The sequence below is a fragment of the Protobothrops mucrosquamatus genome, unplaced genomic scaffold, assembly GCF_001527695.2.
Source record: "Protobothrops mucrosquamatus isolate PMUCROS unplaced genomic scaffold, P.Mucros_1.0 scaffold581, whole genome shotgun sequence".
Classification (NCBI taxonomy): Eukaryota; Metazoa; Chordata; class Lepidosauria; order Squamata; family Viperidae; genus Protobothrops; species Protobothrops mucrosquamatus.
Genome location: NW_015386881.1, coordinates 100,945 through 123,526, shown reverse-complemented (window position 1 = coordinate 123,526; position 22,582 = coordinate 100,945). Strand labels below are relative to the sequence as shown.

Below are 22,582 nucleotides of genomic sequence, written 5' to 3'. Positions count from 1 at the left end.
AATTTTAAAAGTATTTTAATCGGAAACACAGCTGGTAATATTTGGTTTTAATTCGGCTTTTATCGGGGTTTATTTTTTGTATTTCTGTATTTTTGTATTTTGTATTTTTTGTATTTTGTGTATACTATTTGTTTTTAATATGCTGTGAACCGCCCTGAGTCCTATGGGAGAAGGGCGGTATACAAATTAAATTATCTAATCTAAACGTTGCTGCAATGTAGATGTATTAAACAGGAATATATAGGTAGCATGGTACACTTACTGTGTTTCCCTGAAAGACCTACCCCGAAAATAAGCCCTAACTTGATTTTTTGAGGTGGGCCTAATATAAGCCCTACCTCAAAAATAAGCCCTAGTTTTGTGGCGAAGTGCATGCCTAAAAATCAAGCTAGAGTGAGGGGCGGTTGGAGCTTATGATTGCAGCCAGGCCTCCATGGATTGACACTTGCCTTGCCGGAAGGAGCAGCTTCATTCTGCAGCTGACAATGGAGCTCGGCCTGCACTTGGCAGTCAGAGGCCTTTCTATAGAAGGCCTGTATCGCCAAGAACCGACCTATGGATTGAATCCATAGCTCGGTTCTCAGCTGCAGATGCCTTCCAGAAAGGCCTCTGACTGCAAAATGCAGGCCCAAGCTCCATTCTCAGCTCCTGAATGATGCTGCTCCTTCAGCTGCAGAAGTGGGCTGGCTGCATGGGGCTGTTGGTGCCGCTGCTGTGAGGTGAGTGGAAAAGACCCCCTCTCCCGAAAATAAGACCTGGTGCCTCTTTTGGAGGCAAAAAAAGACCGGATCTTATTTTCGGGAAAACATGGTAGGATCGTATAAGTGCGTTATAATTAGGTAAATAACTTATGCAAAGAATTCATTGTAAAAAGGGAAGCATAGTTCTTAGATACTGAGAGCAACTGGCACTGATATTTCAAGTGATTTACAATGAACCTGTATCCATTTCTTTGGAAGAAAAGAAATTGCAAAAGAATAGAATGGTGTCCAAATATATATTCATCAAATAAATACAAGTATAGTGTGAATTAGGTTTTTGGATTAATCTACAGATGAACCCACAACCATAAATAGCAAGAAGGAATGTTTGCACATTACTCTGCCCACTGACACATAACTGCTTGGAAAACTTTCCTTTTAAACATCCAAGGTGTTATCATGCAAGCAAGAAATCCTAGTATGTTTCCTAGATGTATTGGCCATCTGGCATAATAGCACTCATAATACACAATAAATTTGCAGACTTATAAACTGTTGCCATAGTAACCATTTAGTCAAACGGAAACATCAAAACCCCATTTTCTTTTGAATCCTCTAAGAGTTCAAATATTCTGTAGAGACAAGGAACAAGGCCTATTATGAGGATTTCTGATAAGTCTTATTTTCTATTAAGGGACTACATCTATCATTGGCTATAATGAAATTCTTCCCTGGGAAAAAAGTGACCATCCTGAGGACTTTCTATAGACACAAGATCTCAGATAGATCTAATTAAGAAAAATGATATACTTATTTACTATTTTACCCAACTATGTATACTTCTCACCTATGTGAAGCAAGGTAGAATAGACATACATTTTTACCTTAATAAAGTATATTCCTACTCATATAAATTTTACAGTACGTTGCTATCAGATGCTGTAATTCCAAGGTGATATACATGTATAATGTAATTTAATAAAAATCAACAGAGAATTGTACTTCATTAAATGTACATATTTACCTGTGATATAATCTTTCACATCATTTATTCTGCTGGCTGGATTATTATTTCTAAACATGTACAGGTTAAAGGGAGCTGGATCTTTCCCTATTTTTTTCCAAATTTCAATATCAGGTGTAGTCCAACGGCCTGCCAATATGTCATAATCTCTTTGACCAAAATGAATTAGTTTGGTTAGTGGGTCATAAAGACCTCCATGGAATCCTATCACCAACTGGAAATCAAGGTTAGAATCGAAATAGATTTCACCGTAGGCAGTGTACTGAATCTGCTTCAGCATTAGACCATTACTACTGAAAACAGCCAGTGGGGTTCCAGTATTATCTGAGGCAATGTAGAACTCATCTCCGCTGCTAATCTCCATAGCAAATAAATGTCCTTGCAAGTCATAATAGAGAGACGTGATTTCAGAGCTTGAGTGGTTATACACATGAGTTATTCTTGTTGGATATATGAGATCTGCATAAAAAAATTGAAGATGCTGTCCCAGGCTGGTTTTACTGGAAACCCGTCTTCCAAGTCCATCATAACGATATATCACTGTCCATCCACTGCCTTTGCTATAAACTCTGGTAAGGAGACCCTTTGAACTGTATTCAAATATCTCAGTGCCCCTCTGTCGCAGGAATCCATCTTCATCTAACCGGTATTGAACATCACCAAGTCGAGTGATTCTGTCCCTCAGATCGTATCGCAGTGGTGTCAATCGAGCACTATTACTTGGATTCAACAAGTGGAGATTGCCATTCAAATCGTAATTGTAGCGCCACATTATTTTCTCATTAAGGTAAACTGTCTGTAGCTGGCCATCAACATCATATTCATAACCGTACTTGGTAGTGTTAGCAAATGGCCCTATTTTAATTTCTCTTTTAGTTACTCGGCCCATGTTATCATACTGAATTGTAATCCAGTACATAAGTGATCGGAATATTTCATACTGAATTTCCTTTATGCGACCATGAGCATCAAAGTGTTTTGTGTAAGTCATTACAGCTGTTGAAATTATCTGATTAATGTCATAATAAATAACCCCAAATTTTCCAAACTGCTCAACTTTTCCAGATATGTCATCGAACTGATAGAGATCAATAGGCAATGGAGTTTCATTGATAACACCTTGCATGCTAGTCACTCTGAAGCTGTTGTCATAGCTGTAGTCAAATCGGGCATTTACCATTCCATCTTCACTAAAACGGAAAATCTGCCTGTCAATCAATGGACCAATTTGCCTGTATCTAATGGTGCAAATAAAGCCATCACTCTGGAGATTTACTGTTTTCAGAACTCCTGCTGTCTCATCATAAGTAAAACTCACTCTTGTGCTATCATATAGAATTTCAGAAAGCCTGGTCTGCCTTCGGTATTTGAACAAGATTCTCCGACTTGTGCCCAAGAAAGCAGTTTGTAACAGCTGCCCTTCTTCATTATAGTCCATGATGACAGAGGCATTGCTTTCTGGAGGATTGTAGATGTTCCGATAGTAGCCAATAGAACGGATAGTCTGCATAGTGTGGCGAGCTACACTGGGCATGGTTATTGCAGAAAGCCGATCCAGTAAGTCATATTCAAAGATATACTGCCGTTGGCTATGCAGTAAGAGAACCATTGACTGAAAAAGAAAACAGAGTTTAATCAAGTGCCAAAACTATTGGTAGACAAGCAACACTGTTTTTTACTAAATCATCATTATTCAAATTGAGTAATTCTTGACCTTACATATTGGTAATTACCTAATTCATTTGGATACTTAATTGTAAGAGGATCTATAATGAGTCACTCCAGATTCCTAATGTGTTCTGGTTGTGACTGAGTCATCCTTTTATCAAGTACTCAATGCCAAACAGCAGATTGTCAATGGACTGGGATAAGTCATGTTTAATACCAACAAAAGTGAGGCTGTCTTAAGCCAGCAACTCAAGAAGGGAACAACATATGGAGGAGACAATTTCACTCCTGTAATTAGAGATAATTTACTGAGAATTTTACTAGCCTGAAGATCCCTGAACCTCCTCTTTTATATCTGTCAGATGGGCGAAGCAATTGACTTGTTATTTACATCAAATTCTGCAGAGTTAATTAGTCACCAAATGATTCCTTTTGTAAAGCTTTGGCATTACACATCACTACCACTGTTATTTTATATTACTCACATGAAGATGTATAAAACTCTCAGCATCTGTCACTGTCGGTGGCTGTTTCCACCTAAGGCAAATTCTGCTGTGTCCCACTAAAGGACATCAAATTAAATAATGATAAAAGACTCCATATGCTTTGTTCAGTATTGCCATGCTAGGGAGTATATAATTAAGTATGCAGCACTGGTTTAATACCATATTTCATTTTGGGCAAAGAAATCCCTAATTCTGGGCCAAGAACATAAATAACCAATTTTGCTGGACGAACGTGAGGAAAACACATTAGTGTTTGTATGTATATGTGTGTGTAAGAGACAAAGAGAGACACATATACACAAAGAAAAATCATTGCTTAAATCGTTACTTTTATGCTGCTGTTTAGAACTCTTTCAGAAGTTTGATTTGATAGTGAATATGCTGTTCTTTCTTTGTGCAAAGTGAAAAAATATTTTCCATTTTTTTAGATTCCCTTTTCAGATTTAGCCTGGAAAATCTACAGCTGTTTTATTACCCTATATTATAAAATTCAATGTTTTATTTGTGTTAACAGACACTCTTAAGGGTAACTTCATTTGAAAAAATACGATACAAAATAAACAATCATTACAATATTGAGAAAACTGTTAGGTTAACATGACTGTTCATGAAGAAGACCCAGTATGTCCAGATACATTGACCCTGGTTGCCACTTAAGTGCACTTCAATCTCACTGAAATCCTAGAAATGTATAATCATTCCCAGTGATTTCAATGACATAATTAAATTCCATTAGCTAGTAAATTCCAGTAAAACAAATTTATCTTACATACTGTATATCTTAATCAGTTTTCTGGGATGGATTTTCCTTAAACACAGTGCAATAGTGAGGATGTGGGCTAGGACCAAAGAAATCAGGGTTCAAATGCCCACAAAGTTGGAAAGTTTACTGGATGAGTAGGATCAATCATTACTGTTCAGCCGAGTTGACTTTGCAGGGCTGTTGCAAAGATACAACAGACTAGGGGAATGAACTGTATGTGTGTAAGATCTTGGAGGAAAGTGTGTATACACACACAGATACCCCTTCTCTGTCTAAAACTGCAGCAATATCATACAGCAATCATTTTAAAATTTTATGCAGAAATAATTCTTTAATAGAATTGCAAATCAACATTCCAACTAATAGTACCTTTTCAAGATACGTGTAACTCCATGTTTTACCATCAGCAAATACTCTAGATACAATCCTTCCCTGTCCGTCATAATCTACTTTTTCACTAGTGGTGCCTCGCTGGATGCTACCAATTTGACCTGTAGATGAATAGGTAACATTGACAGCCATAAGCTTGCTGCTTGGGAACCAGAGAGTTGGATGTCCTGAAGTATCATAGGCGATTCTCAGTAGAAATTTACGGTGATCATCATAAATCTTCTCTGTCTTTGAAGTCCGATCAAAGTCAACTGAAAGGAGGTTCCTACCATTAACCTTTTATGAAACAAATAAGACAACAAAATAAATAATGTGGGGAGGGCATTGAGCTGCTTATTATTTCTTTATAGAATCAGCCACTGTTTGAGTACCATTGTTTAAAGATCATTTACAATGATTGATTTTCTTTGTCAGTGAACTAATTTAGCAGCTTCTTAGTATAATAGTCAGGGATTAGGTTGCCATTTTCAAAGGTTTCATTAAATTCATTAAAGATTCACTGACATTTATTCAAAATGTTTTCAATTAATGCTTATAGAATTTGTTAAATGTTAATATAATTCAACAATATATACATTGAGAACTTTTATAATACTCAACAAGATTTACAGAGGAAATTATGATATAGCAGAATTATCCCTATAATAATGAAAAACCAAAATAAAGGCCAACAAATATGTTGATGAAATGTAAGAACTGCTTTTCAAAAATAGACACTGGCAGTTCTTTCACATAATAAAATCAGCTTATTTTATAGGTAAGAAATTTTGAATTTCTAATTTTATATGGTGTATTATATTTCACATAGGATGTAATATGAAGAATTTTCTGAAAGAATTTCTCTGGCTAATGGATCATCTGAGCTGCATTGCTTGAAGCCAGAAAGAAATATTTAAACTCCAAGAAAAGTAATCTTTTTAAAACAGATAATAAATTATTCAGACTTTCATAAATAAAAACAAATTTTGATATTTTGATCTAATACCTAAAGACTAGAATTATCTAGCCAAATGCTGTATTATTTTTTTTTAAAACCTCACTTATTAAAGATTGATAAATTCTACAGCAGAAGACATTTACAAATAAATATCATTAGGAAGTTGGATATTTTCTGCAATCCACTGAAGCAAGAAGCAGTGAAAAGTAATGCTTTTCAATTGTATAAAAAAATCTTATAATACACAATATAAAATGTAAGCATTTATATTATTTCTTACAAAAAAGCCAAAACAATGATAAGTTTGCATTTTAATTTCAATTTTGTTATATTCCATTCTTTCCATAATTTTACTGCCTGTTTTAAGTTTGCAGTTCTATTTTTCATTTTAGTGTCAGGTTTTACTATGTCAAAATCCTATAAAGACATCCACTACAGTTAGAAAACAGAATTCTATTGAAAAAATGGATTAATGATTCAATATCATTAGTTCTGGAACCTATCAGGAGAAATATGGTGTGATCTGTAAACTAAAATATTTATTTTGTTACATAGTCTAGAGCAGGGCCGGCCCACGGGCCAGACGCGTCTTCCGGAAGCTGTGCCCACCCCATTGCCGGCAATGGCAAAACCGGCCCAATACGTTGTGTGATATGTCTGGTCTTGAGATATGAAGAATGATTTTTCTTGGGCAATACAAACAAAAGGGTCAAAAGTTTTCTGATTATATTCCAGAAGTTTTTAAAAGGAAAGCATTTTTACAAGGACAGTGGATTTCTAGTCTTTAATTATCTGAATGCAGACAGAAAAATCTATTCCAAGTTGGGGTCCTGCTGTTCAAAATCTTTTTCAATAATCCTCTAGGCAGCTGTAATTTGATTGAAGTATTCAAAAGTGAGGGTCAATAAGAACTGTTTGCAACATACTTCTTTTCATCATTCTATTTTGATAAGAAATGTTTTTGAAAGCTTTCAAAGTGCATATACATTGTATAAATGTATGCTTTTCTGGAAACCGCACAAAAGCAGTAAGAAACAGTAAATCATAAGTATAAGATAAGAAAAATGCAAAAAGTAAAAAGAAGTATATCTAAATTTAGTTTACACCAAACTATTCACTATAGCTCTCCATATACTTTTATTCTTAGAAATCACTCTTGCTTTTAGCACATTTGTGCACCACTTGTTTACACTCTCAACTTGTCTCTTTTTTCAAAATCTTATACACTCCATCCAACTACAATTTTCTCAGCCTTCCGGTTGCTCTTGACCCATTCATTCTTCCTTCAGATATATTTTCTATAATTGGACCCTCATTCAATTTCCCCCTCTGATGAAACCATCTTACCAACCCTTCACTTTGTATTAGTCACTGACATTTGTATTCACATTCATTTGACACTCATTCATTCTTTACCATACAACCTTTTGTTTTACCATACCTTTATCTGAATACAAGTAATCCCCAAGGTACGAGTGTTCCCTTAGCGAATGTTTGAAGTTACATGATAAGTACCCCCTAGTGTTTACAAAAAAGTCCCGAAATTACAAACGTTGCTGCACCCTTACAAACGACCGCAGTGGTACTACAACATTCACCCTGACTATTCCTCACCCCCTGGCTCTCCTTAGACACTGGGCCTGTGGATACTCACCTTGTGAATATCGAGAGATCCTTTGCTTTTTTGGCTGCTCCAGGCCTTCAGTGCGTTAGCAAAGAATGGAGGCCTAAAGCAACGCAAGCTCATATGAGATCAGTGGTGTGAGATCTCACGCTATTGATCTCACATGATTTCACGATAGTTTAGGCCTCTATTCTCTGCAAGAGAGAACAGAATGGAAGCCGGCAGAGCCTTCTACAGGCCTCTAGCGGCCCGATCCAGGTGCCGGAGGCCTTTTCCAGGCTGCTGACGCCCAGAAAGAAGGCTAGGGGATGCTTCCACAGGCCTCTGAAGCCCAGAATGGAGGCTGTGGGAAGCTTTTGCATGCTTCCGGAGGTCCCAGAATTGAGGTCGTGGGCGACAGCCATGTATTCTGGAGGTCCATTGTTGATGTTTTTACCCCTTACACAATGCCACAGAAAGACAGCATCCCATTTGCAATTATCTTTTGTTATGTGTACATATTAACATTTCTCTCAGTGGCACTATTTGCAGAGATCATTCTAAGCAGCCCTTGGCATACTCTTCATTAGAGTAACCCCCACATTCTGTGGTACTCTTCTCACTTGCACACAATGAGTCTAATTCTCACTTAATTCCAGGCAACTTTCAAATCCTCTTTCCATATATTCACTTCCATTCATTCTTCTGAGAGAGTTATATTCTGCCAGCTTTTCATATACAACTCATACTGTACTTACTCTCATACATTTACTTCCTTTCTTCCCTGCATATTTTTTTTATTCACTTTTGATGCTTTCAGATGACCTGCCCCCCATTCAGAACTTCTCATCTCCCCTATATCTTTCACTAATGTCTCAGTTTGTAATAATAAACAATTATATCAGTTATGTTTTTAATCATTTACTTCCCCTATGAATTCTGCTTCAATGACATTTGAAAACCAACCTTTTTGTAAATGTATGTTCACCAGAATCTTTCATTCTTTGATGTCCAAATGGCCTAAATATTTTTTCTATACTCTATGGTCTTTTTCCTACTATCTATTCATCTCACCATCATCTAAAAGAATATTTTCCCTCTGGATCTCATTCATTCAATATGCTGCATAATTTCTCCAAACCTTATCTCTTATTGTCATTTACTGGAAAGTAACATATAATTATCACCAACCTACAAATTTTACTTTCAGCAACCTCAAGAACTAATATGACATAAATTCATACTTTCTGGTATTCATTTAAGCCTTTTTATTAATTAAAATGTCACCTCCATACTCGTACTTATCAACACCATTCTATTCTTAATTTCACAGGCATACATAACATCACTCTTCATTTCATTTGTTAATTCATGCCTTTCCCATTTATGCTTTTTAGGTTCCAATTTGCAATCTTTCACATGCCATGGCTGTGACTAGATGGATTCATTGATACTGACCTCTGCTGTCTATCATGTTGTTGGTAAATTTAGGCTTTTCCATAGAACATTCAAATGAGATTGAATAGTGCTGATTAGGTTACCAGTCTTATTCACACCTGTGCTAAAACTAGGGACAATACAGGTCAGTTTTTGAATACTGAAGATTTTTGGATAGTATGCTACAAACATAGATAAAGCCCAATTATTTCCGAAGCATGCTTATACTTTGGTATGAAAGCTAGTATATCTAACCTGGACAACAGGTCACAAACCAACATACTACGAGGAGAGCCCACATTTCATACATTCAGTGAAATGAAATACACCTAGGGTTGTAAACCTCCTTTTTAAAAAAGTAAGAAATTATACAGTTGATGACTACAGCTTAATGTCTAAGATTATCCTATAGCACTGTTAATGGGTCTCATCTAAAATGATCACTCTATGTATCTGCAGAAAAAGATAGGGTTGCATAGAAAGGATTTTATATTTAGTGTGTAATGCTAATGGTAAAAACTAACTGAGGGTTATAAATCCAGAAATACATAGAATAATATGAGCAGATGAATTAAGATATTCCTTTCTGAGGCATTGCTAACTTTAAATTATATTAGCAAGGATTATTCCATTTTCTTTTTATCTTATTGGCTTCAGAAGACTTGCTAAAAGAAAAAAAAGTTCAGTTGAAGCAGTGAAAGCTTTAATAATAATAATAATGATAAAGTTGGAAGGGACCTTGGAGGTCATCTAGTCCAACCCCCTGCTCAGGCAGGAAACCCTATACCATTTTGGACAAATGGCTGTCCAGTTTCTTCTTAAAAACTTCCAGTGTTGGAGCATTCACTGCTTCTGGAGGCAGGTTGTTCCACTGGTTAATTTCTCCTTAGTTCTAGGTTGCTTCTCTCCTTGATTAGTTTCCATCCCTTCCTTCTTGCCCTGCCTTCAGGCGCTTTGGAAAATAGCTTGACTCCCTCTTCTTTGTGGTAGCCCCTGAGATATTGGAACACTGCTATCATGTCCCCGCTCGTCCTTCTCTTTGTTAAACTAGACATACCCAATTCCAGCAACCAGTCCCCTAATCATCTTTCTTGCTCTTCTCTGTACTCTTTCTAGAGTCTCAACATCTTTTTTACATCGTGGTGACCAAAACTGGATGCAGTATTCCAAGTGTGGCCTTACCAAGGCATTGTAAAGTGGTATTAATACTTCACGTGATCTTGATTCTGTCCCTCTGTTAATGCAGCCTAGCACTGTGTTGGCTTTTTTGGTTAATTGTTCTAACTGTCAAGAAGTTTCTCCTTAGTTCTAGGTTGCTTCTGTCTTTGGTTAGTTTCCACCCATTGCTTCTTGTCCTGCCTTCAGGTGCTTTGGAAAATAGCTTGACTCCCCTCTTCTTTGTGGTAGCCCCTGAGATATTGGACCATTGCTATCATGTCCCCCCTCGTCCTTCTCTTTGTTAAACTAGACATACCCAATTCCAGCAACCAGTCCCCTAATCATCTTTCTTGCTCTTCTCTGTACTCCTTCTAGAGTCTCAACATCTTTTTTTACATCGTGGTGACCAAAACTGGATGCAGTATTCCAAGTGTGGCCTTACCAAGGCATTGTAAAGTGGTATTAATACTTCACATGATCTTGATTCTAGCACTGTGTTGGCTTTTTTGGCAGCTGCAGCACAGCTTTCACTAGGTCTTCTGTACTATTCATCTTAAAATAAAAATGCATTAGAGATGTAACTTACTCTGAGCTTACGGCCAAACACATTGACTTTGCCTTGTGCTTGTTCTTTTCGAAATCTCCACTCCACTAAATTTTGTCCATTTTCTCCAGGAAGAGTCATATTTCTTTTTGCTACAGTTGGATTGGCTGTACCTGCTAAAACATGTGGTTCTGTTTGGTAGTGTGTATCCAGGCCACTGGCATAGATGATTCTGAGAGACCCATCATATCCAATCTGGTAGCTATTTCTTAACTGATCTGAAATGAAACCCAACAAATATATTTCTAAACCATGATTTTTCATACAACAGTATTAATAACAGAAACCAAGTCAACATTAATGCAACATTTAGTTGCATTAAAAAAAACAAATGTTTATTTTTTAATGCAACTGAATCTCTTAATTTTGGTTATGACCTTTCAACTTTATCTGACTTATTCCAATGTATGACAACTATATATCATAAGAAGCATTATTTTTTACATCTACATGCATCTTTAGAATCATTTTAGAAACAGAGTGTATATAAAAAGTTTTAATCAATGTCACTAAATATTTTTTAAACTTTCACTTGCAAATTGCATCCACAACTAGTGAAAGAGTAATCATAAAAATTAGAGACACAAGCATAGAGTTTATGACTTTATTCAGTTGAATTTTCTTCTAAATAGGTATGTATATTATACAAGATTAAGGCTTTAACCCTATACCTATACAAAATACAGGCTAGTTTTCATCACAATTTGTAATAAATATAGTAGTGTTTTTTCTTTTAATTCATTTTTTTCTCTTGAACACTATTGCTTCATTTAATTTGTTAACATACCTTGGACCATTGTATAGAAAGAATCAATTGAGGATAGGTTTGAAGTGATGCTGACATCATCCTCTCTGCTAGATGATTCAATATCAACAGTAATAGCCCTTTCCATTTCTCCATGTAGATTAGTGACCACTCCAGTTGGAAATGTGACATTGGTCAATCTGCCTTCACTGTCATAGCTAAAACAATTTAAACAAACGAACAAACAAACATATCAGAAGCAAGAATGAATTATTTTTACTCACTGACTCAAACTAGAAATTTTTGTTGATAACACTGAGGAATTTTGAGGTTTTATGCTTGAACTGTGCACGATGAAAAAATAAAGAAATTGTTGAATTTATTGAAAGTTTTTTCAATATATAAAGAAAGCTTGGTAGGGGAAAAAAACCCCAATGGCTCTCATATCTCTTTAGAGTATAACCATCCTACTGCAGTCTAATTTGCTATTTAAAAGAAATATATTTAATAGGGATAAACTGTTTTATGTTCAGAATTCACTTTCTATAATAAGGGTAAATTTAATTCAGTTTTATACAAATATTATATCCAGTGGTTCTGAATGGTTTTTTTCCCTTTTTAATTTAGCATGGGCCTTATCTGTTTATGAAGAGAGCAAACTTTGTTCATACATTCCTGACAGTATCACATTCTTAATAACACAACAATAAGCTGTGAAAGGAGCACTAATACTGGGGCTATTGTGATGCATACATTGGGAACAAAAAATTGAATGGAAAAAGATAAAATTCTGAATATAAAAAGAATAAATGGTACTTGTAACCAAATATTTCAGTATCGAATGCTCCTGTTAACTGTTCGTTTAATCTCCTTTTCTTTCATGGTATGTCTATTACAGTACTACATGTTTTATTTCCTGAGTGATTTGTGTACTCAACATCTTACATCCAGATTGACATTAATAAATATCTTCTGTGGGGATAATTTTCATAAAGCAATAATATACATACAGTATCTTGAAATCCAGAAATAAGAGGAAATAACATGATATGCTGGTCACGTTCTTTTGTGTATAATTTCATATATTTATTTTCAAAGTATTTAATAATATTTCTAAAAAAATACTCACGATAAGTGTAATCATTTGCACATTAGTGCAGGAGTTTCCCCTAGTAAAATCTCTGGTACAAGATAATTTTTAGCACATTGCATCTTTAAGGCTATGTATTGGGAAAAACTCCTATTTTGATTTGCACTGCTCTTCAAGTAATTCTTTGTCCTACATAGAATACAGGTAGTCCTCAAGGTACGAACCTAATGCAGCCTGCCCATTAGATTCGTAAGTCAAAAAATTCATCAAATGAATCAGATTCAATGTTATAAATGTTTAAAATCAAATTCATTAATTAAATCAAATGGATCGTTAAATGAATGAAGATCTGACTTACTATTTCCTCCACTTTGTTAATTGATCTCTGCCTGAACTGAGAGGCCTTCCCGCTGCTGCCGCTGCCCATCAGCTGTTTGCTTCCGCTCAGGAACTAAATGCCTGCAAGCAGGCTGCATCTCCTTTTGCAAAAAATTTTTCAGTTGCCACTAATTAGCTTGTTTCCTCTGGAGGGCCGCACAAGTGTCCCCTGCCTCAGATCTCGGTGGCAGCGGCCTGGAAAAGGCCTCCGGCTCATGGATCCAACCTCCGGAGGCACGCAGAAATGTCCCCCGGCTTTGGTTCCGTTCTCTGTTGCAGAGAACAAAGGCCTAAAGTACCATGAGATCACGCAAGATCAGTAGCGTGTGATTTTGCCCCACTGATCTTGTGTGATGTTGTATTACTTCAGGCCTCCATTCTCTGCAAACACACCAAATGCCTAGAGCAGCCAAGAAAGTGAAGGATCTCGATCTTCGCAGAGTACTGAAAGCCTAGTGCCTATGAGACCCGGGGCGAGGGTGGGGAGGGAGGGAATAATTAGGGTGAATGTTGCAGCGTCACGGCAGTGAACGACTGCCGTGGCGCTGCAATATTTGTAATTTTGAGATTTGCTCATAAGCACTAGGGGGCCCTTATTGCGTAACTTCGAACTTTTGCTAAGGGAACGATCACAACTCAGGAATTATCTGTAAATGCAAACAGCGCTTGAATATAATGTCCCAAAGGTGTTTTTGCAAGTGGCAACTAGACTTTCTTGTTTTTCTTTGAAGACGTTTCGCTTCTCGTCCAAGAAGCTTCTTCAGCTCTGACTGGATGGTGGGGAATGGAAAGATTTATATTCCTTGCAGACAGCTAGTCATTTGTGTTCTTTTAGAGAGTTATTGAGGCCACTCGGAGGTTTGCCTGTGTCCTCAGAGCCACCTGAGTAGTGCAAATGGGTGTGGAGCCTTCTTGGAACTGTTGAAAGGACTGTGTTATAGACTGAAGATAGATGGTGTCATTCAAGCTTCTTGGATAAGAAGTGAAATGTCTTCAAAGAAAAACAAGAAAATCCAGTTGCCTCTTGAAAAAGCACCTTTGGGATAACCATGACTGAGATTCTCCATAGACACTTGCATATATAAAAGCACTTGTAAAACACAGCTAGAAAGAAAAGAGTTTTAGAGGGTTCTATTGGCACCTACTCTTGCTTATTTAAATATAATAGAGATGGAGATCTAGAGAACTGTAATGTAACTCTGAAATGTGTAGGTTAAGGAACTTCATTGCAAGAAGCAATCTGTTGATGCTGAGACCAATCAAGATTAAGATTTATAGTGCTGGACATGAAATGGCTCTAACATGGCAAGCAACCGAGAAAGTCATGATCTACCTTTGTAAAGGCTACTTTTTTGACTGGGCATCAACCCTATTAAATCCTACAAAATGGTATCACTGCTATTGTGTGCTTTCTGAACTACATAGATTTTTGTAGTAGACAAAAAAAGTGCAAAAGAATTTCTCATTAAAAGTCACATCATGTACCGCATATGTTTCTTAGTTGCTTTTATGCTGCCTCTTCATGTTCTTTTGTCTGAGCCATTTCTGCCTTTCTTTATATCTACATGCATTTTAAGCAGTCAATTTCCGGATATTATTAGTTTTCTATTCCAGCTGAAAACATTGCTAACCTGCCTAGCTTGGAATCTTATTCTAAATTTACTTATTTCTTCTACATTTTAATTCTCATTCAGAAATTCCTTTTTGAATTGATGGACAGTCTACCTAACAGCTCTGAGCAAATCTTATAAATATGTCTAGTATTAAGCAGTAAATAATCAGAGGTATTTCTGCAAAATAATTTTTAAGCTACACCTTTGGCCTCCAAAATCATGTGAAAAATCACAGAGGAAAATTAGATGTGATAAGATTGAAATTATATTTATACATTGTTAATGAATGGTGACAGATATTTAAAAGAGTAGATCTGAAATGGTTAACAACAGGAAGAACAAAACTACAGGTAATCCTTGATTTACAACAATGTTGAACAATGTTCTAAGTTACAATACCATAAAAAAGGTAATATACAACCTGTCTTTGACATTGTGACCGTCGCACCACCCCACAGTCACACGATCATGATAGGGGTGCTTGGCAACTGGCTCATATTCATGATAGTTGCAGTGTCTTGCAATCATGTGATCATGTTCTGTGACCTTCCCAGCTGGTTTCCAGGAAGCAAAATCAATTGGGGAAGCCAGATATACTTAATAACCATGCAATTCACTTATTGACCATGATAAAAATGGTTGTAAAATTGGGTCTGGTTACAGGATGACTCACTTAATAATTTAACTGCTTAGTGACCAAAATTCTGGTGCCAATTGCGGTCATAAATCATGGACTACTTCCATTAAAATTGTCTATTTATTTGATGAAAAATTTTATCTTGATTTTCAAGATATTCAATATGAATATGAGAATTCATATTCAGCTGAATTCTATCGGTATAGAATCTTTAGAGCATCTGTCTGGATGTTTGGCAGAAAATATATCAATTTTTCCATAGGTTCAGAGTTATTTGGCATATACTGACATTTTTATTTCTAGGATGCAAAATTAAACATGAGAGACTTTTGTACAGTACTGTTTGTGAACTTGCTCCAAAAACTTTGTACTGAAAATATATTCTTATGTATCAAAAAAAATTGAACAATTTATATGATCTGAAAAAAAACCTATTACTTTTCGGCCTTTGGCTAAAATCAAGTGTGCAGTAATTATGTATCAAAGAAAATATCCTGCCTCTTATGCTTATTATGTAGAAATATGCATTTATTTTGTATGGTTAACAGGCAAATAAAAAAAAATCTAGTTAAAGTATCCATCGGCTTATTAGGTGTATAAAACGCTTTCAGCTAACCTTTTCTTTAAAAAAGAGAAGAATACCAAACTTGGGTTTTCCAGCCCTAAATTATCAGAGTAACTATTTATTTTTAAAATTTTTACATTTACCCAGAACATATTAACAAACTTAGTTAAGAAAGTGTGTAACGTTGTTAAAAGTATGAACTGATTTCCACAGTGATGGTGTCTCAAAACAATAGTGATTAAATAAATACATCTGCTTTTTTAAGCTTTCAATGTATATGTCATTGCTATATTCCTGAATTGGATTGGGTACAACTTGAAAGCTACAACATCAGCAAAAAGGTATTTTGCTTCCCTTTATTTCATTTCATTTTTTACTTCTGGGAAATAAATGTCCCATTTCACAATTTCTTTTCATTCAGGGTTACATTATTTTCCTCAAAATATGTCAAGCACAATACATTTCCAGGAATACTTTAATAAGCAGTTTTTAAAGGTACTTTTTGAAGTTCACTTCACTTTGTTGATTTTGAAAATAATGATGTCTTCTTTCTCTAGATAATAACATTTACTTATCTCTTACAAGCCAGGAGCTAAGAGTTCCCTCACAGTGTATACTGAGATGTTCTAAATATATGTTAAATTTAATTAGGCGCTCTGAAGGTTTGTATTATTGTAACTTTATATTTGGGATCGACACAGGGTTTTTCTAATGTCTTTAGTGTGATTGTGCATTTGTAGGTAAAATAACAGACAAAAGGTTTTAAGGAAATCACAATATCTTTTACATTTTTTTGTGTTTAACTATGTTACAATCAAAACTTCAAAGATAATTTAGTATGTAAGTGTATATATTCTGCGTGTTGTATAGACACAATGTTTTCATTTGTTAACATCAAAGTCAGCATAAAGATCTATTATCAGCTTTTCATCACAGCCCTCACAACCTTAAAGAAGACGCACAAATGGGATCAAAACTCTAAATTTTAAACTTCTTAAACCATAAAACTGCAACACTTTAAAAACAGACAGCAGACGTACCAAGATATGTCAATTCAATTAATGGTTTTCAGTTAATGCCAAATGTTTACAAGCCAGAAAGTCATGGAGGAAGCTACTGTCTCTTTAGAAAATATTGTTATGGATTGATATATAACATGTCACTGGCAAGATATTTTTATTGGATATTGCATTCCTAACTGCTATGGAAAGGATGGGATCCATCAACTGAATAAAATCCTGGCCCATGTAGCGGTTATATGTCAACAAAAGCACTTAGAACCTGGCGTTATAGCAAATTGGCAGTCAGTATATTTCCATCCTATCAGGCAGTGAATATGTTAACACTAAATAAGCCCTTTAGTGCTTTAATTAGCTAAATTAGCTGTACAATGCTGAATATGCAAAATAAACTCAAGTTGGGGTGAGATTTAAAAGTATCATCATCTAAAGTCCACTCCATTAATTCAATTTTTATTTTATCAGCCACAGAGTATTTCACTGTGACAATGGTTCTAACTGGCAAACTGGCTAAGCATTGGGAAAAGGAATGCAGATTTTTTACTAAGTGGACACAACTTTGATACCTTTGGGATCTCTGGCACCCTTTACACCTGTATATACTTGCCCTAACAGAATACACTAAGGGATTTCTTCTCTCTATCAAATTAGCTATTTTTTCCCCAAAATTTTATTTATAGTACAATTAAAAAAAAAAATTGGATATAAGGTGACATTCCAGTATATACATTCTTATAAAATTATTCCACATTTTACAATCAGTTCTTCATCTCTGAATATACATCTGAATTTTATATACAGTACTTATTCTAAAATTACATATATTTCTATCTTAACGCTAGCCTCTAATCCCAACGGTCCCCCTCGAATCCTTCCAACGGTAAAATTTTCCCCAGGTTTTGAAATAAACTGATCTACATTTGTCTTTCAATACCATTGTGAGCCTGTCCATTTCAGAACATTGTAATATTTTATATAGTGTCTCTTCCTCTGTGGGAGTTTCTTTGCTCTTCCATTTTTGCACGAACGCAAGCCTGTAACAGCAAATAGATTGTTCCCTTATTGTATTTCTTCGTGGTTATTCCCAACAGGAAAAGTTCAGGTTTTAACTCTAAGTCCAACATTAATATATTTTTCAGCCATCTTCGTATCCTATTCCAATACTCACAAGCCTTTGGGCATTCCCACCACATATGGTAATATGATCCTATTGCTGTTTTACATTTCCAGCATAAAGGTGAGATATTTGGACCCATTTTAGCTAGCCTTACGGGTGGGAAGTGCCATCTATAAAACATCTTGTAGAGATTTTCCTTGTACGAGGTAGCTAGAATGAGTTTCCTGTTTCTTTCCCACAATTCTTGCCAAATATGCAGATCGATACTGAAACCAAAATTAGCTATTAAAGATTGGGAAAGAAGCAGGGAAAGAAGAATCTAGCTCAGCAGCACCTAACCTTTTGAGTGCCAGGAACTGGCTCCATGGAGGGAAGGTTTTCTGTGAACCAGGGAGGCGTGGTATTGCGTGTTGCCTGGATCCCATGTATGCGCGAATCGGGCTTCACTCGCTTACACGGCTTGATTCCTGGTGAGCCAAGTGCTAGTCCGTGGCCGGGGGTTGGAGACCCCTGGTCTAGCATACGTGAGAAGAAATTCAGGCTAGATTTAGGAGTTGTTGAAGAAACTGTTTCAAAGAGACTGAACCTTACTTGACTCTCCATACATATGTGGATGGGAATTTAATCTTATCATTTTTAAAATTATGTTTTTATCCCTGATTATTACTAAAGTTACTCTTCTGAAATATGTGTGCTGTTTGATTATTTGTCAGTTACATGGAGTCTGACATACGGTTTCAATTCTCTTGTCCAGATCCTTAAATCATAAGTGCTGAATTGTACGTACAAAGTTGGAATAAATATAGTACTGGGCATTTTGTATGGTTTACATCAGTCCTGGCTTATAGCAGATATCTCCAGGCTGCAGTACTAGATCAATTGAGAGGGATGTTAAAAAAAATCAAATGACATGACCTGAAGGAGATACACACAATCTAGTTCTACCAGAATTGTAACAACAGCTCCTATTGTTCTTTAAATATACAGGAAGAAACAAAATATTTTTGTTGCAATCAAAAAAGTAGATATTAAAAGATGTATCAATATGGCTTTTTGCCATATTATATTCTGTCAGTAGAATGTCTGGTAGTCTGTATTTGTCTGTATTGTAATCTCAATACAACAACAATCACTACTGATTGTGAAAATGAATTCATTTGCCTTATAATTTTTAATAATTTGTGATAGTGTATGATTTTTAATTTGTCAGATACATGTCTTTTATTTTATTTATGTACTCAATATGATTAATCTGGGGCTATGCAATGGATTAAAATTATTTGTTCAGTCCATTTCATTTCTGCTTCACTAAATTCAAGGTAATGTAACTACAGCAATAAGAATACAGAAATAATTGATTTATAAAATAGTAGATATTGGTCAGAAAGATCAAACATTATTTCATTATGGGATTTCACAGTTTACTCTTGATACAGCTCTCAAAACACAATTAAGATGAAATCTTCCCTCAAATTGTCATGCACATATCAAAGAAATTACATATTTGAATAATCTGTGTGCCAAAAAAATGTGGAAGGGAAGGTTTTTGTTAGAGATGTAATGGGTTATTTAGCATGCAAAACTTGACTTGCTTTGGAATCCAATATATAATTACAGAAATATTTAGCAACTGACAGAATAATCAGGACTGGATGACAATACAGTATTCACCTGATCTTGCAGCAGACAATTAAACAGCTTTTTAAATGCTTAATTGTAATGTTGAATGACTTGCAAGATGAACAGGCTTTAGAAATACAACGGAAATAATACTTATTTGCTAATTGATAATTTTAGTATTTGTTTTTATAGGGAGGAAGACCCTTTTGAATAAAACTCAACTCCAGGGATGATTCCTGGGCAAAACTGACATATTTTGGCATTAACACAGGAATGTTTTACTTCTCCTGTTCTGCAGTGTTCGTCCAGTGACCTAATCTAGCTTTAGATTTACCCCGGGTATTTTCTCATAATCCAAATGTTAATCAACTCTGAGTCAGTTTGCCTTGGTAACCTAGATTTCTACTTTTGATTTAATAGAATTCAGGAAAAAAATATCATAGACTGCTACTACATATATAAATTTCTGGGTCAGAAATATTTCTGTGGCAAAAAAGAATTAGACACTCAGATAACATGCTCAAGCAGGTATGTTGCAAAACCTGTGGCTATATTCATATACTGTAAATTTGGAAAGCTTGGTCAGTTTTGTAGTATTTGAACCCACCCATGTGGTTAGTATATGTTTTAATGTACTGTAATGTGAAAACTAAGAAAAATGAGTTGAGTAAAACCAAGCTAAATGTGTTGTATAACACAACCATAGTAATATAACAAAATGAACTGAATGAAATCATAACAATCATCTTATGTTTTAAAAGCTACTTGTTAGCTTTTCATATCTGCATATTTTAAATAGGTATTTGCAATCACATGGTGCATATTGATGTAATGATTTATTCTAAATGGCAAATATTCTAATATGAAGTTTTAGGACTGAGCATGAACAAGTGTTACCTACTTCCTTGCCTATTTGAAAAAATATTTTGTGCCATAGCATCTGCAATTAGCAGGGACGTGAGACAGCTGCTGTCTCACAAAATCAAACAATGAATATTTTTGTATTCATTGCCTCAGAACTAGTAACGTATAAGTATTATTTTGAACAGAGGTTTTTTTTGTTCCTTTAAGTAAGTTTTTTGCAACTACCTGGATAAGTCCCTGAGTTTTCTTGGCAAAGTTTCTCAGAAGTGGCTTGCCAATGCCTCCTTCCTTAAGGCTGAGAGGAAGTGACCCAGGATCACCCAAATGGCTTTGTGCCTAGGATGGGACCAGAACTCAGTCTCATGGTTTCTACTCTGATGCCTTAACCATTACACCAATCTGACACTTTTTATTTGCAGTATTGGTGCTGGAAATTTTATTTACTATCAAGCTATTGAAAATTACCAATCAAATGCAAATCTCTCACAACATTCTTCACTAATCAAGAATTCTAAGTATACTGTATATACTACTATGATCCTACTAGTTTCTCCAACATTTTTGAACAATGAAATGAGCTAAGATATTTAGCTGAGTTATTTAAAATGTTCCCTAAATACTGTGTGGGGGGGGGAATCCACACTATCTCAGACCAGAGGCAAAAGTATACTGCTCAAAAAAATAAAGGGAACATTTTAACATGGAACTGAAGGAGTTTGCGTTCCCTTTATTTTTTTGAGCAGTATATATTTAAACCCCTGAGGACTTTACAATTAAATTCCCTTTGGCACGTTGCTATGATATATTGAAAGAGATGGTTCTGCAGATTATTCCCATGGTAATGTTACTTTTCTTTCATTACGACAATTTGGGGGTTAATACAGGGACTCTAGACTGTATGAAGGGAGAGTCTGAATTGTCTGCCAGGAATTCCTTATTTCAGAATAGAATTCATCCATCAGGAAATAGAGTTGGGTCCTTCTGCAACTCAGTTAACTAATTTAAATGTCAGTTCAAATGTTACTGCTGAGGACACAAAACTTAATCTACTAAGAGTCTTGCTATGTTTATCTTGCCCCCCTGTTGGAAGAAAATATGGTGTATTTTACTATGGCATCTCAGTGTTGCTGAAATTGTATAATCAGTAAGACAGCATGTTTAATGAAAGGGTCTAATCTTTTCTTGTCATGGGAAGGATTTCCTGCAGTTTAAGATTTTTCACTGGAAATAAAATATGAATTAGTTTTTAATGTGACTGATACATACTTAGAAAGTTTCCCCTTCAAATAGCTGATCATGAATCTAATTTGCAATGAACATAAATCTATATTTTATTTTTGTACTTTTTATTTTCAACAATGGCTAATAATAAAACAATAAAAATAAGCACCTAAACATGAATAAAAATAAAATTAAAAAGAGGAAATAAAAAATAATTAAGACTATGGTCCAGATAGTGACTAAATCATAAAGTTTAACTGTGTAAAGGGAGATCCATGCATAAGAATCTCCTCAACATAATTGTATCCCATCTACTCAGCTAGTTGCTCTCCACAACATTTGAATATGGGCACAGTTCTCTACTAGAATCCCAAACAGCCAGGCCCCTAGCATAGGTGACATTTTCTCCATCTCCAAACTTAAGACAATGACGGTGATAAAATATATTCCTTCAACATATGGCAGTGTTGGTAGAATTAGACTGAAAGTAAAAAAAACATCCCAAATCAACAGACAGCGGAATTTCATGTAAGAGATTATTGTTTTTAGAAACATTGAGAGCTCTTCCCAAGTAGCCCTGCATTCTGATGTGGAATAAGTTACATCATCTTAGCATGGGTGAAGATTGCTGTATATTTGTCGATACCTCTATTTTTCTGTGAACTTAGATTGTATGCTTAGAGATCTTCTGCATGCCACTAAACTGTAAAGGGCTAAATGTGGGTGAACAAGTCAAACCAGAATTTAGACAAGGTACAAGTGCTTCCTTTCTTGGGGCTAGACTTCATAAGGATCAGGTGTATAGTTTCTAGGTCCTCTTGGGTCCTATATAGATACTGGAAAGCCATATTATGTTAGTGGCAAGATGGACCTTTTACCAGCACTGGCTGATATATTAGGTAGGCTCCTTCTGGAGGGATAG

The 22,582-nt window shown here is 35.5% G+C and overlaps 1 protein-coding gene across 1 annotated transcript in view; it reads right to left on the bottom strand.

Annotated features, from left to right (window-relative positions):
• The window catches only part of LOC107288732 (teneurin-3), a 90,760-nt gene that overhangs the window by 5,628 nt on the left and 62,550 nt on the right, over nucleotides 1–22,582 (bottom strand). Inside the window, exons 13-16 of the mRNA XM_015817377.1 lie at nucleotides 11,579–11,754; nucleotides 10,774–11,009; nucleotides 5,032–5,328; nucleotides 1,726–3,337 (exon numbers count right to left, since the gene is read on the bottom strand). Of these exons, the coding sequence (XP_015672863.1) occupies nucleotides 1,726–3,337; nucleotides 5,032–5,328; nucleotides 10,774–11,009; nucleotides 11,579–11,754 (2,321 nt within the window). The remainder of the gene's footprint in view (nucleotides 1–1,725; nucleotides 3,338–5,031; nucleotides 5,329–10,773; nucleotides 11,010–11,578; nucleotides 11,755–22,582) is intronic.